Source organism: Callorhinchus milii, unplaced genomic scaffold (assembly GCF_018977255.1).
Source record: "Callorhinchus milii isolate IMCB2004 unplaced genomic scaffold, IMCB_Cmil_1.0 Scaffold5, whole genome shotgun sequence".
Classification (NCBI taxonomy): domain Eukaryota; kingdom Metazoa; phylum Chordata; class Chondrichthyes; order Chimaeriformes; family Callorhinchidae; genus Callorhinchus; species Callorhinchus milii.
The window spans coordinates 53,877,423-53,891,990 of record NW_024704746.1 but is presented as its reverse complement, the minus strand read 5'-3'; the positions used below and the strand labels follow the sequence as shown (position 1 = coordinate 53,891,990).

Below are 14,568 nucleotides of genomic sequence, written 5' to 3'. Positions count from 1 at the left end.
ATTGATTCTGTTGCAGATTCTATGACTATTATGCAATTCCAATGTTTCTGAACAACACATTGCATTTGTATAACACCTTTCAAGTCGGGGAAAAAAAAGATAGGAACATGCTGGCAATTCACTCATAGACAATATCTAACGTGAAGACAATTTTTCTCTATAATATGACTAAAATTATTAAAAAATAGGAAAAGAAAAGGGAATTTCTCTCCTGGTGTCCAGTCCGACAACTCCCCATATAAAATTATTCATTCGCTTTGTGACTGTTTGTGGGCAATTACCCATGTTCGCTTACTTCAACAGCAACAAATTATATTTATATAGCGACTTTCAAAGCAGCCCAAGGCGCTGGACAGTTAAGGGTTTGCCCTCGAGTGTTTAAAATTATGAGGGGTTTTAATAGAGTAGATAGGGAGAAAACTGTTTCCTCTGGCGGGTGGGTCGGAAACCAGATGACACAGGTTAAAGATAATTGGCACAAGAACCAGAGTGGAGATAAGAATTACCCAGAGAGTTGTTGGAATGCACTGCCTGAACGCGTGGTGGAAGCAGATTCAATAGTAGCTTTCAAAAGGGAATTGGATAGGTACTTAAAAATGGAAAAATTACAGGGCTATGGGGCAAGAGCGGGGGAGTGGGTCTAGTTGGTAGCTCTTTCAAAGAGGTGGCACAGGCACGATGGACAGAATGGCTTCCTGATGTGACAGGTGCTGTACCAAATGCGAGGATTATTATAAAAATGCAAAATCTATTTACAAAGTTTTGTGCCATTCTAGGAAACAGCTGCTGAGTCACTGCTTCATCACACGCTGGCTTGCTCCTCATATTGCGAAGCCAAATTCTTTCTAACACATGTCATTCAGTGTAAAATAAACAAGCTTTAATAAACAAGCATTCTGAGCCAAACCCAGACGTGAGTACATTATCTCTTTGATAAATTAGCTTAGAGGATCTGGCAGAGATCTCTGGAACGGCAACTTAATTACAATATTTAAAGGCCTGTAATTTCTGCGTTGATTTTAATTTGGATATGGCAGTTTGTTTCATAGACGTACTGTGAGTATTATAGAATGACATTTGCACAGTTGCCCACTTTACACCTCGCTCAGTCTTTACCGCTCCATTTCTTCCTCCACCCATCAAATATTTTTTTCAAAATAATGAATGATAAATAATCCTACACTATGTCTCGAGTCATTACCTGGGCCAAGAGAAATGTGCGTCACAATTTTTTCTGCGGAATCCGCTACAAGCACCTCCTTCCACTACAAACCTGTACAAACACAGTGAGCTCAGAGACCCGGGCCTCTTGCGCTGCTGTCGGTTGTTTACACCCTTATATGTACACCCACGATATGGCTTCTTCCCCCTCACAGCCTCTGTTCAATCCTCAACAATGAATGCAAGTCCCTGGAACTAGGTGTAACTTGACTAATGAGTTCTTCCACATTGACAAGTACTACCAAATTGCTGTTTAAATGAAAGCAAATTGGGAAGCTTCAGTCAATCGGAGGTTTATTTTCGAACACCTCTATGACTTAGGCTGAACCTGTTTGTGTATTCCCTCCTTTGATTTATACAGAAAACTCGAGACAACAAGGTTAGGTAAACTCAATGGAATTTTATTGTAGGATTCAATGAAATCCACAACCCTCGGTATTAATCACGATAAATATCAACAAACACAACTATGAGATAACAAACATGAATCACACTTAAACTACACACACTGGCAGCCACTTGTAATGAAGTTAATTTAAAGTGCATGAAGAACCAACCTCTTGACTACTCATTAATAATCAGAGCACGTACCTTTGTTGTCATCAGGTAGAAAAAATAGTGACCATGAGCACATGGCACTCGTTCTTTTATGGGCATTGAGCCACTCCCTGAATTAGTGTACCCAATGGTAATTGTATTGTATCAATTACTTGATGTAATTCGTGTTTTTCTTATGGTCCAATCAAAATCATCATTTAAGTGACCCAATAGGGAAACAGTACACCTTCCTGTCCACTTCTGCAAATTACAGATAGTCAGTTACCCGCCAAATTGTTGCAAACGATGCTTGATGGCACCATAAGCATCATAAACAACATGAAATACATAAAACATGTATTTAAAAGCACTACTCAAAATATGTATAACGTGAATGCGCCAGTTCTACTGAATTTCAGCACTTTCCGAGTTTCACCAAGTGCAATCGGTAATTATTAACCGCATTCACACTGGCTAATGCTTTTAGCGAAACAAACTTTACAGAACATTTTAAACAACAGACAGGCATAGAAAACAAAGGGGTATTGTGACATATCCCCCTCTTGATAATGAAAATGCTTAAAAAAAGCGAGATTGTAATTGAAGTTCTTGGAACTAGAAGGTCAGGATAAAAGTCCCTCTCCTTTTTCTTCCTGCTCGAGGTAGCTGATCTTCCTGTGATACAGGTTTAGCTCCCTGGCTGGTCACTAGAAAAGAAGATTTCACACAGTAATGTGTTCTTTTCAAACTACATAATAGTTATATATCTTAACTATGTTAAAAATATGTAACTGAGGAGAATCGAAACTTTAACTCCTGTATTTACAGGAAAATCACAAGATTCCCTTGTAAAATCCCTTTGTATCACCACCTCGCTGGAAGTTTGTGCAACTCTCATACAAAACATTTTGCTGGTTAACACTCCCCAGTGATCGCATTAGGATAAATTCAGGAGCACTCCTTGTTCTGTCCTGTCTTTGTCTTCATCACAAGGCAAATGGGGTTGAGTTGAACGCCACACCCTCCCCTGCTGTGGACTTTTTGCTAGTTTCTGCGCTCATTTCACTTGACTTGTTGAAACAATGATGTACTTTCTCTTGATGTTAGCATCTTAATAGTCTTTGGGTTAATGACCTTCACCACCTTGCATGGTTTGTGAAACCGGTCACGTAAACTCCCTTCAACATAGTGAGTCTTCCAAGCAACAAAATCCCCCTTTGCATAATCACACTTATTATTCATAGAATTACTTGCATTATAATCAGTAATCATAGTCTAAAGCTACATTGAAATCTTCCAGCTGTGTCGTATTGATGTTCGTCGGAGTTTGTGTGATTCGGTTGATCATGTGCCTACCATGAAACAGGTACAACAGAGTCAACCCGGATCTATCACTGAGGGGTCAGTTATTCACCCCCATCAGCACCAAGAGAATCCTTTCATCTTATGTGGAACCTTTTTCACAGAATCATAGAATCATACAGCACAAAAGGAGGTCATTTAGCCCATCGTGTCTGTGCCGGCTCTTTGAAAAGAGCTATCCAAATCAATCCCACTCCCCCGCGCTCTCCCCATAACCCTGCAAACTTGTCCTCCCCAAATAATTATCTGTTTCTCTCTTAATAGTTGTTATCAAATTGGCTTCCACCACCCTTTCATTCCAGATCCGAACAATTCGCTGTGTGAAAATATTTCTCCTCACCTCCCCTCTGTTTCTTTTAACAATTATTTTAAATCTGTGTCCTCGGGTTACCGACCCACCCACCAGTAATAGTTTCTCCTTGTTCACACTATCAAAACCTCTCATAATTTTGAAAACTTCTAAAAACTTGAAAATTGTACTCCCTATACCCAAGTCCAGGTCATTTATATGGATCAAAAACAGCAGTGGTCACAATACTGACCCCTGGGGGACACACTTGCGCACTTCCCTCCAGTCAGAAAAACAACCATTCACCATCACTCTCTGCTTTCTGTCTCCCAGCCAGTTCTGTATCCATGCAGCCACTGTCTCTTTAATCCGTGGGCTTCTACTTTGCTTGCAAGTCTTTTATGTGGCACTTTATCAAACGTCAAACCAGATCAACTGCACCACCTTCATCCACCCACTCCGTTACCCGGGATGGCCCCATATCCCGTACCCTTGTCTCCGCGATCCGGGACGGCCCCATCTCCCGTATCCTTGTCTCCGCGACCCGGGACGGCCCCGTTCACAAAGTTAACGGAATTCTTATACCGATGTTCATCCAATCATGGTGTGGACATTAGATCACCTGGTCAAAATCATGCTGGGTTCACGTGAACACCTCATGGGGTGTACGTGCCTCAGCACAGAAACACACTGTCCTTAAGATCCCTGTTATCTGATCTAATTGTCTAAGATAGAGGATTGATCAGTTTAGGGCTGTATCTGGTGCTCATTATTTTGTGGTGTGGGATCATTAGTACATTCCTTTTAAGTGACTGGTTATTTCTTATCAGTATCCCGGGATGGTGCCAAGGCCCTCTAGTTTAAGCAACTTGCTCATTAGTTGCTATTCTTGAGGGTTGCCTTTTGTCGGTTGGCCCTGTCAGAATCTAGTGACTTATTGCTAAGTTGAGATCCTGTGTCGATCGGTACCTATTATGATTCTAGCAGTATACAAAAAGTGTATATTCTAACAGCTGTCCTTTATTAACAGATATTTTTCCAAGTGAAAATTTATTTTGTCCCAGATTATAGTCTCTAGAAGTTTCCTCTCTCATGGATAACCCATTTTAACGTGTTCCAAATTGACATTCCGTGGTATATTGTTTGGATTAATTTGTATACATCTCATGCACCCTCTAACATATTAGTTTACTTCCTTTTTGATCTCGGGCCACCAATACTCTCGTAAATTGGCTCAAGTCCCTTTAATACCATTGTTAAGGCTTCCCGTCCCTTCATGGGCCATAATGATCAAATAATCCTGTACTTATTTTGGTGGGATCAGTTGGTTCTTGCTTCCCTGTTGCCAGTAAAGCTGTAAGGCCTTTACCACAAAATTGTTCCTCTTTGTCCAATTTGGAAGGCTTCCATTCTGTCCTGACTGCTGGTTTGTCGCTATCATTGTTAGTACAGGGTTGTTAGTATAACTACAGTTAATAATGCCCATGATTGATACTTGTGTTCCTGGCATTGGCTCATTTAAAAATAAGCTGAGTGTGTCAGCATATCAGTGCGATCATTGTTTGGTGTATGCAATGCATCTTTACCATGGCCAACCTTGTACAAGAGGTTTATCATCTTTCTCTTTCCAAATTGACTGCTAAATCTCCTTGTGAACAATTGGTTTCCATTTGTGTTTAGTCCAATTTTCATTAGCTCAATTGATCAGGTGATCAGAAAATGCTTTACATACATAAGCAGAATCAGAAATGATTACTGCTTTGGTATCTAATGAGAGGAGTTTTAACACCTCCAGCAGGGTGCAGGCCTCAGCTGCTTGTGCTGACGTACCCTTGCATGGGAACACATGATTACCCAATTCTTCCCACCTGCTGCCGTCGACCTTCCCACTTCAATGCCAATTCCGTCCGGCAGGGTGCTATATAATCCAAGTTGTTGTTGTTGTCTATCTCTTGAGATCTATTATTTAGCAAACCTGTCACAATAATTTACAGTCCCTCAACCAGTTTCCAGGGCTCATTCTCCACTGGGAGCTTACTCTCCAGGAGGAAACACTCTAGAATTCTGCTTGCTTTTTGCCCTGCACTGATGGTTCCTCTCACACTGCGTTTTTACTTTTAAAAAATGGCTGGCTAAATTTACTTTCAGTGGGAGGTTGCCCTGTCTTTAGCTTTGGATCCCTCTGCTGGGGAATCTTTTAATAGACGGCTGTCCTCGGCAGGCTGCAGCCCCACGCCATTTTGACGGCTTGATGGCAACATAAGTATCAAAAACAACGTTAGATATATAGAAAAATTATTTAAATATATTTATAACTTGTATGCACCAGTTCTACAAAACTTCGGCACTTTCTGAGTTTCCCCAAGCGCAATCGGTAATTACTAACTGCACTTACACTGGCTAATACTTTTAGCGAACACCTCAACTTTCCAGAATATATTTTAAATAACAGACTGACAAAGGTGGCAACTTGACCCCGCTACTGTGGGCATAGCAGCTCCGGACGAGCATGCGTGGTGCACCACGAGCATGAAATAGATTCGCTCACCTCTAAATCCCGCTGTTGTGATTGTCTGTGTATGTCTCCTCTGTATGTATTAGCGTGTGTCTGTGTGCGTGTCTCTCTCTCTGTATGAATTTGTTTGTGAATGCCTTTCTCCTCTGTCTGTATGAGTCTGTCTTGAGTGTGTGTATCTGTTTGTGTCTTTCTCTGTGTCTGTGAGTGTGTTTCTCTCTTTGTGTCCATGAGCGTGTCTCTGTGCATGTGTTTGAGTTTGTGTCTGTCTGTGTGTTTCTGTGTGGTGGCAGCCCCGAGAGTTGGTAACCTCCTGGAGCCCAGCAGTTTCTCCAGGCCTTCAAATGTAGTGCGGGGTGGAAAGGGACCTTTGGGTCTGCCCTGGTGACCCGTCTCCCCCCCAACTATTTGTTAAAGAAAGCATTAATATGTAATTTGTAACACTCTAATGTGTTATTTCTTCACGTTTAGCTTTTTTTCATTAAAGTGAAAAAATTTAGGTTGGCAGTAAAATGGACTTTTCTAAAGTACAAATCAAGCCCCCACAATTTTCCGCAGAGCAAGACAGATTTTCCTGCAAATTTTTTTTGGTAAATATTTCCGCAATTTTCTATTGATCCTGGTCATTATGTAGCCTAACAGCTCATTCCACATTAATAATCTGCTTCCATCACTTCTCATCCATTCCTCACATTCACTGCAGTTCACTTCCCTCCTCAGAAACCTGAGTTGCCCCTTGTTCCAGAGATCATGATCATGTTAAACTCATCTCACATCTGAGTCAAAACTCACATAGTCTAAGCTGACGCTCCAATGCAGTGCTGGGCTGAGTGCTTTCCTTCAGACGAGATGTTCAAACCAAGATCTCATCTGCTGGTTCAGGTGGATGGTAATGCTCCAATGAAACTATTTGAAGAGAGAAGGGAGTTTCTCTCTTCCGGTATCTTGGTTAACAATCCAAATGCAAAATACTTCAGTAGAAAAAAGGGACAAAGCTAACAGTAACATAGAAATAGAATCTGTGTGGATAGATTTAAAAGATAAGAAAGGATCAATCACACAAATAGGGGTACTCTGCAGACCACCTATTAGTGGAAGGGAAGTAGAGGAAATAAATTGGCTAGAAGAGGTAGGTAAAGGGGATAAGGGAATGGAGTTCCTTCAATGTGTACAGGACTCCTTTCTTACCCAGTATGTAAGCAGCCCAACAAGGGGGAAATCCCTGCTGGATTTAGTAATGAGAAATGAACCAGAGCAGAAAAGCAAAGTATGAGATGGGGAACATCTAGGCAATAGTGATCATAACTTAATAAGGTTTAAGATAATGATTGAAAAAGACATCAATATGATAAAGACCAGGTTAATGGATTGGAAAAAAGCTGATTTTGAAAGGATGAGAATGGAACTCGGGGAAAAAAAAATGAAAACAATATTGGCAAACAAAATGATAGACCAGCAGTCGGAAACATTTAAAACAGTGTTCAATAGAGACAGGATCGGTATTGGGACCACTGTTGTTCACAATATAAATTAACGATTTGGATTCGGGAATCAGCAGTACAATTTCAAAATTTGCGGACAACACCAAATTGGGGGGAGTAGTTAATACAGAGGAGAACTGCAACAAATTACAGGAAGACATTAATAAACTTGCTGAATGAGCATTTAAATGGCAAATGCATTTCAATGTAGAAACGTGTGAGGTGGTACATTTTGGTAGAAGGAATAAGGAAGTCACATACATCCTGGAAAATAAAAACCTAAATGGGGTAAAGGTAGAGGAGCAAAGGGATCTAGTAGTACACATACACAATTCACTAAAAGTAACAGCCCAGGTTAATAAGGCTATAAAAAAGCAAACCAAGCATTGGGGTTCATTTCTAGAGGGATAGAAATGAAAAGCAGGGAAGTTATGGTAAATTTCTCTAGAACCTTGGTTAGACCACACTTAGAATACTGTTCAGTTCTCGTCCCCACATCATAGAAGGGATGTAGAGGCACTGGAGAGGGTGCAAAGGAGATTCACAAGGATGATCTCAGAACTGAGAGGTTATACCTATCAGGAAAGACTGAACATACTTGGACTCTTTTCTCTTGAAAAGAAGAGGGTAAGGGGTGACCTGACAGAGGTCTTTAAAATGATGAAAGACGTTTATGATGTTTAACCAACATTATCAACCTCTCCTTCTCCACTGGCACTATTTCCACCCCCTAAAAACAGCTGTCATCACCCCCATCCTCAAAAAACCTTCCCTGGACCCATTTCCACTCTCCAGCTATCGTCCCACCTCCAACCTCCCATTCCTCTCGAGTGCCCTGGAATGAGTCATCATGTCCCAGCTTCGCTCTTTCCTCTCCCGCCATTCCCTATGTTTCCATGCTGCCCACAGCACACCCTCTCTTTTTCAATATCTATATTCTCCCCCTTGGTGACATCATCTGCAGACATGCATACGGATGACACCAAACTCTACCTCACTACCTCGATTCCAGGACCACTGCTGTCCTCACAGACTGCCTGTCAGACATCAAGTCCTGGACGTGAGTTAACTTACTGCATGAATGTTAACAAGAATGAGGCCCTCCTTCTTGGCTCCTGTCAGTGCCTCTAAAACTCGTGCCCTGACAGCATCTCCCTCCATTGATGCACTCTACATATCACGGAGCAAATACAGAACCTTGGCATCCTGTTCAACCCTTAACTGTCCTTCATACCCCATATCCGTGCCATGACCTTCTCTGCCATTCTCCACCTTCGTAACATCACCTGACTCCGCCACCGTCTCACACCGTAGACTGCTGAGTCCCTCAAACATGCACTTTTAACATCCATGCTTGACTACACAAACTTCTTGCTTGTTGGTCTCCCTAACTCCTCCCTCCATAGGCTGCAGATCATCCAGAACTCTGCAGCCCGTGTCCTCTCCTGCACCAGGCTCCATGGTCCTATCACCCCCATTATCATCTGATTCCACTAGCTTCCCATCACAACAACAGCAACAACTTGGATTTATTTAGCGCCCTCCATACTGGACGGCGTCTCAGAGCGCTTCACAGTAACGGATCACGGGGCCGAGCCAGGGGGAGGGGGAGGAAGTTGACCAAAGGCGTGGTTGAAAAGAAAGGTCTTCAGCCACGACCTGAAAATAGGAAGAGGAGGGGGTGAGGTGAAGGGAGTGAGGAAGGGAGTTCCAGGGCCTCGGGGCATAGTGGCTGAAGGCACGGCCGCCGATGGTGGAGCGGAGGATTCGGGGGACAAGGAGGAGGTCAGACCCGGTGGAGCGAAGGCAACGGGCCCTGTTGTGAGGAGGGAGGAGGTCAGAGAGGTAGGGTGGTGTAGAGGCGTCGAGGGATTTGAAGACAAGGGTGAGGATCTTGAAGTCGATTCTCTCTGGGACAGGCAGCCAGTGCAGTCTGGCAAGGATTGGGGTAATTGGGGAGTGGAGTTTGGTGCGGGTAAGAATGCAGGTGGCAGAGTTTTGTATGAAACAGAGGATAGAGTTCAAGTTCCTGGTTCTCACTTTCAAAGCTCACTTTCAAAGCCCTCCATGGCTTTGCTCCCCCCTACCTTTGCAACCTACTAACCCCCTACCAACCTTCCCCCTCCCTCCGCTCAGCGGGCTTCGGCCTGCTTCACGTATATGGCCTTGCCCACCCCAACATTGGTGGACGGGCCTTAAACCACACTGCCTCCACCCTCTAGAACTCCATCCCGCAGTCCCTCCACCTCGCCCCCTCCCTTGGCTCCTTGAATACTGGTCTCAAGACCCTCATTTTCAACTATACTTTCAGTCACCCTCCACCATCCCCGATCCCAACCCTCTTCTTGGGTCTGAAACAATGATTGACCAACACCTTGGGACATCCTCCCAACGTAAAAGGCGCTATACAAATATAGAGAGAGTTTTACAAATATAGGTGGAGAGATGAAGGAGGGTTGATGAGTGTCACTTGAATATTCATAAGGCATTTGATGAGTTGCCACCTAAGGAATAGCTAAGGAACATGCATGAAATTTAACGCATCATCATAAGGATGGGATATTGATTGGGCAGTAGGAGACTGGTGTTAGAAAATAAAATCAGCCAAATCTGTCAGGAAATAACGCTAATTCCTCTAACCAGATATCAGACTGTTTTATTATTATTCGTTCGTTATTCCCCAATATCCCGATGGGTCAGACCAAAGGCCGGTACAATCAACAGATCTTATAACAGAATAACACCACTATAGATATCTCGAGTTCAAGAGTTCAACACTGTGTCTTTACAGCACACAAGCTTGATTCTTCATGCTTTCAGTCTTCTTGCTTACAGCTTTCAATCTTCCATCTGATATCTTCAGTCTTAGTGTTTCTAGCTCTCAGTCTTCCATCTCCGTATCCTTCTCTCCGCGACCCGGGACGACCCCATACACAAAGTTATCGGAACTCTTATACCAATGTTCATCCAATCATGGTGTGGACATTAGATCACCTGGTCGAAATCATGCTGGGTTCACGTGAACATCTCAGGGGTGTACGTGCCTCACACACACAAACACACTGTCTTTGAGACAGTCCGTTATCTTGTGTACTTGCAGGGCAGTAGTACACATCTTATCCTTGAGACATTCACGTGATCCTGGGAAACTCATGAGTTTCAGTCCAGCTGCCCACACTTAACTTAAAAGTTAACCCGTTCGCAACATCTATTGTGATTCTAACATTATACAAAAAGTGTAAATTCTAACACTGGGAGTCGATATGAAACTTATATTCTCTGACAGGCAGTGACAAGTGGTATCTTCCAAGTGGTATCAGTGAAAAGCTTGTTTTCACCTTGTATGTAAATGACATTGATAAGAGAATGTGAATGTGTATGTTTCTAATTCTGCTGATGACACTAAGCTAGGAGATGTAAACCAGTTGAGACACGAATGGTGGATGGGAATTGGCTGTAAATGGGAAGCGAGAGGACAGGTCTGGAGTGTCTGAGACCATAAATCAGTAAAATCTAGCCTATAGATGGAGAAGCAATCTGAAAAATGAAAAATGAGAAAAAATCTGAAAAAAAAGCAATTTGACGTTGGGCTTTACAACTAGGGTCTAGAATATAAAGGCACCAAGTTTCATTACCATTTATATAGAGCAGATCTTGTTCAGAGGAGTGTGTTCAGATTTAGAAAACTAATCTCAGGAAAGATCCACCAGCCTTGGAAGGTCACTTGATTAATCCTTGGCCAGAATGACCTGAGTTATGATGAGAGGCCTCAGGATGTTATAGTCCTCTGATGAGAATTTACAAGCAAGATATAGTGGATGACTCTTCCCTCTGGTAAAACAAGAAGACATAGTCTTTAATTAAGTTTTGTTTTGTTTGGGGTGAAGTGGGGTTGGTGATCTGACACATGTGGAAACCAAATTGAGAACTACATGCATCCCACCTATACATAGAAGTTCCAAAGTTCCAAAGATAAATTGTTGGAATGCAATGTGCACTCTCTCCCTGGAGGGACACATCCTGCTTACCTAATTCTGAAAACTTTGTGGAGTCCTGTAGCTCAGTGGTTAGAGCACTCGCTTTGCAAGCGAGAGACCTGAGTTCAATTCCAGACAGGGCGAAACCTTGGGCAAGTTTCCTTACTCCACACAGAGCCTAATAATAATCCCTCCAAAACCAGAAACAATAATAAATTGGTCATTTTCAATCCACAACTGTTTGTGGGACATTGCTGTGCGCAATTGGCTGCCGCGTTCGCCCACAAATATACAGTCAATTCACTTTACAGTGTGTTCTGTGAAGCGCTTTGGGATGTCCTCCCGACGTGAAAAGCGCTATATCAAATGCAAGGATTATTATTATTATATTATTATAACTATTTAATGCAGGTTGGCTGAAGCCAAGGCTTGGGGACACAGAGTGTGCATTGGGGTATTGCTGGAGTCTAACCAGCTAAAACCACATAGCTTGCCATTGATATTGCTGTCTGGCAAGCTTTCCCACTGCTTGTCCAGCTAGGACTACCCTATAATAATAATAATCCTTGCATTTGATATAGCGCTTTTCATGTCTTCTAGACGTCTTAAAGCGCTTCACAGAATATACTGTAAAGTGAATTGACTGTATATTTGCGGGCGAAACGCGGCAGCCAATTGCGCACAGAGATATCCCACAAACAGTCGTAGATTGAAAATGACCAATTTATTATTGTTTTGTTTTGGAGGGATTATTATTACCCTACCAGTTGGAGCTTTGGCTTGCAGGGTTAACAAGAGCTAAGTGGGATGATTCCCTGCCCCAGCGACTGGTCTGCCATTCCAAGTTGTGCTGATGAGCCACAAGGATTGTGCTGTCATCAGCACTGCGTTGGAACACTGTGGATCACTGCTCAGGAATTGCACTACTGAGACCACCACAGAGTACTGGCTCAATACTGACTCCATTTGCTAAACATGTCACCTTGGAATGAGTTCAGCTCTAAGGAGACCCCACATATCTCCCTCCCCCCAGCCCGTGGGGGAGATCTTTAAATTAGGTCCAGGATAGTTAGAAGTGATATCAGCAAATATCTCTTCAGACAGAGGGTGATGATATGTGATCCGCACAGCTTCACTTTGCGCACAATTAGGAAGTAAGTGTATTAAGTGGCACAGAGAAAGAGCAGGGTAATTTGATCAGGAGATTTGCTGTGATTAACCAGAAAGGCAGAACCAATTAATATACTGCATGGCCTTTTTTGCTATATTATTAAACCCAGGAGGTTAAAGAGATAGGAGACGAGAGAGGTCAAGCCTAGGAACAATCAGGCATAGAGCAGAGGCCTGGGTCAACCTAGTGAACGATACTGAAGTGAAGGTACCATCACATGGATAGAAAATAGCTGATTCACATAATCTGGGATGTCAGAAAGAGCAACTTTGATGACTGGTTAATTAAATGCTGCTGTTACCCAGTTCTTTCCCGTTGCTGGAAGGTAATCCCTTTGTGGAGTCCCATAGGATAGTGGGTAATGTGCTCGCCTTGCAACTGAGAGGAGCCTGATTTGATTCCCAGGCAGGGCAAAAGCATAGGCAAGTTTCCTTACTCCATATGCCTCCGTTTAGCTAACAGTAAGTAGGAACCTGTTTGTTAGTCGATTGATGGATCGATAGTAATATTCCCTGAAAAAAAACAACAAAAGAAATTTGGTCACTCAATCCTTAACTGGGACACCTGCTGTGCGCAAATTGCTGCTGCATTTTATCCACGGAATACAATCAATTCACTTCACAATATTCCTGTGAACTGTTTTGAGATGTCTCAACAATATGATAAGGCACTATATCAAATGCAAAGATTATTATTATTATTGTAAAGTACACAAATCAGTCTGGTTCAGTTATTCTCACTCTTGCCTCTGGGACAGATCAGGCCCTTGAGCTCATAGTCCAGGCTGACGCTACAAACTCAGTGCTGGGGAGTGTTGGCTAAATTGTCTGAGTCACTGTACTTCTGATGAGACATTAAACTGAGGTCCCGCCTGTGCCTGTTCAGGTGGATGTTAAAGATCCTGCAATGCTATTTGAAAAGAGGTGGGAGTTTCTCTCTCCCGGTGTCCTGGCCTACAACACCCCAGATAAATCAGTCGTTCACTTCGCAGCAATTTGTGGGACAATGCTGTGAACAAAACTGATGATATGTTCACGTACAATATACGCAGGTATCTGTGAAGCACTGTGAAACATTGCAATGTTAGAAGGTCTTTATCAAACCCAAAAATTACTAATATTATTATTCTGTGTATTGATGTTGGGTGAGATCAGGATCAGCCTTGACTGTAATGGCTAGTATCTTGCTGGTACTTACTGTCTGAGCTCACAAGTGAGAAAGGACCACTTGACAGCCATTGAAGGCTAATAATATCCTGCTATAAATTATCCCTTAGGTCGTGCCAGCCCCAAGGGAAGAAATAGGCATCAAAATATGTTTTGTATCAGTATTCATTGCTTATCAATAATCAGTGTAATTACATTCACTATTACTGGCTGTAGTTCATTCATGTTGGATGTGTTAAAATTTAGGGCTTTAATATTCAGTGCACAGGATTAAGATGCGTTGTTTTAATATTGATAATTAATATTTACAGTCTATTAATGCTGCCTTTACTGAGATTCACTCTGCATTAATGGTTATTATTGTAATTCATAAGATTTGGTTCAGCAAGATTCACTGTCATTTAATATTTATTGTTGTTAATATTCCCATCTTATTAATATGTATTATTTGTAAATGTCACCTGTCTATTCAGAATTACAGCTATGCCCTCTGTCGGCTAGTAACACCAGGTCTAATGTAGGCTGGGTGATGGGTGAGGGCAGATTAGAGTGGAATAGTAACATTATCGATAAATATTAAATGTAAGAATTATTATTTTTATTACCCTTGTCATAAGAAGCTGTGTGACGGGAGGCTTAGTGGCTTCAATTGCTTTGAGCTGGTAATTAGCCGCTAAGCGTCTGAACATAAAAGCAGTCATCCCACAAATTAGATGGTTGTAGGTACGATGCAAAGAGCCCTTTGACCCAAAGATGGGTGTCTTACCTGACCAATCTCATAGACTTTTGAAACAACTCAAATTGACCATGGGAAGCCATATGATGTGGGGTATTTAACTTCCAAAAGGC

General features: G+C 42.3%; 1 protein-coding gene across 1 annotated transcript in view; it reads left to right on the top strand.

The window, feature by feature from the left end:
- Window positions 1–1,737: 1,737 nt before the first annotated feature.
- Window positions 1,738–14,568, top strand: part of LOC103191362 (aldo-keto reductase family 1 member B1) — a 142,418-nt gene continuing 129,587 nt past the window's right edge. Inside the window, exon 1 of the mRNA XM_042334903.1 lies at window positions 1,738–1,909. Within this exon, the coding sequence (XP_042190837.1) occupies window positions 1,871–1,909 (39 nt within the window). The 5' untranslated portion in view covers window positions 1,738–1,870. The remainder of the gene's footprint in view (window positions 1,910–14,568) is intronic.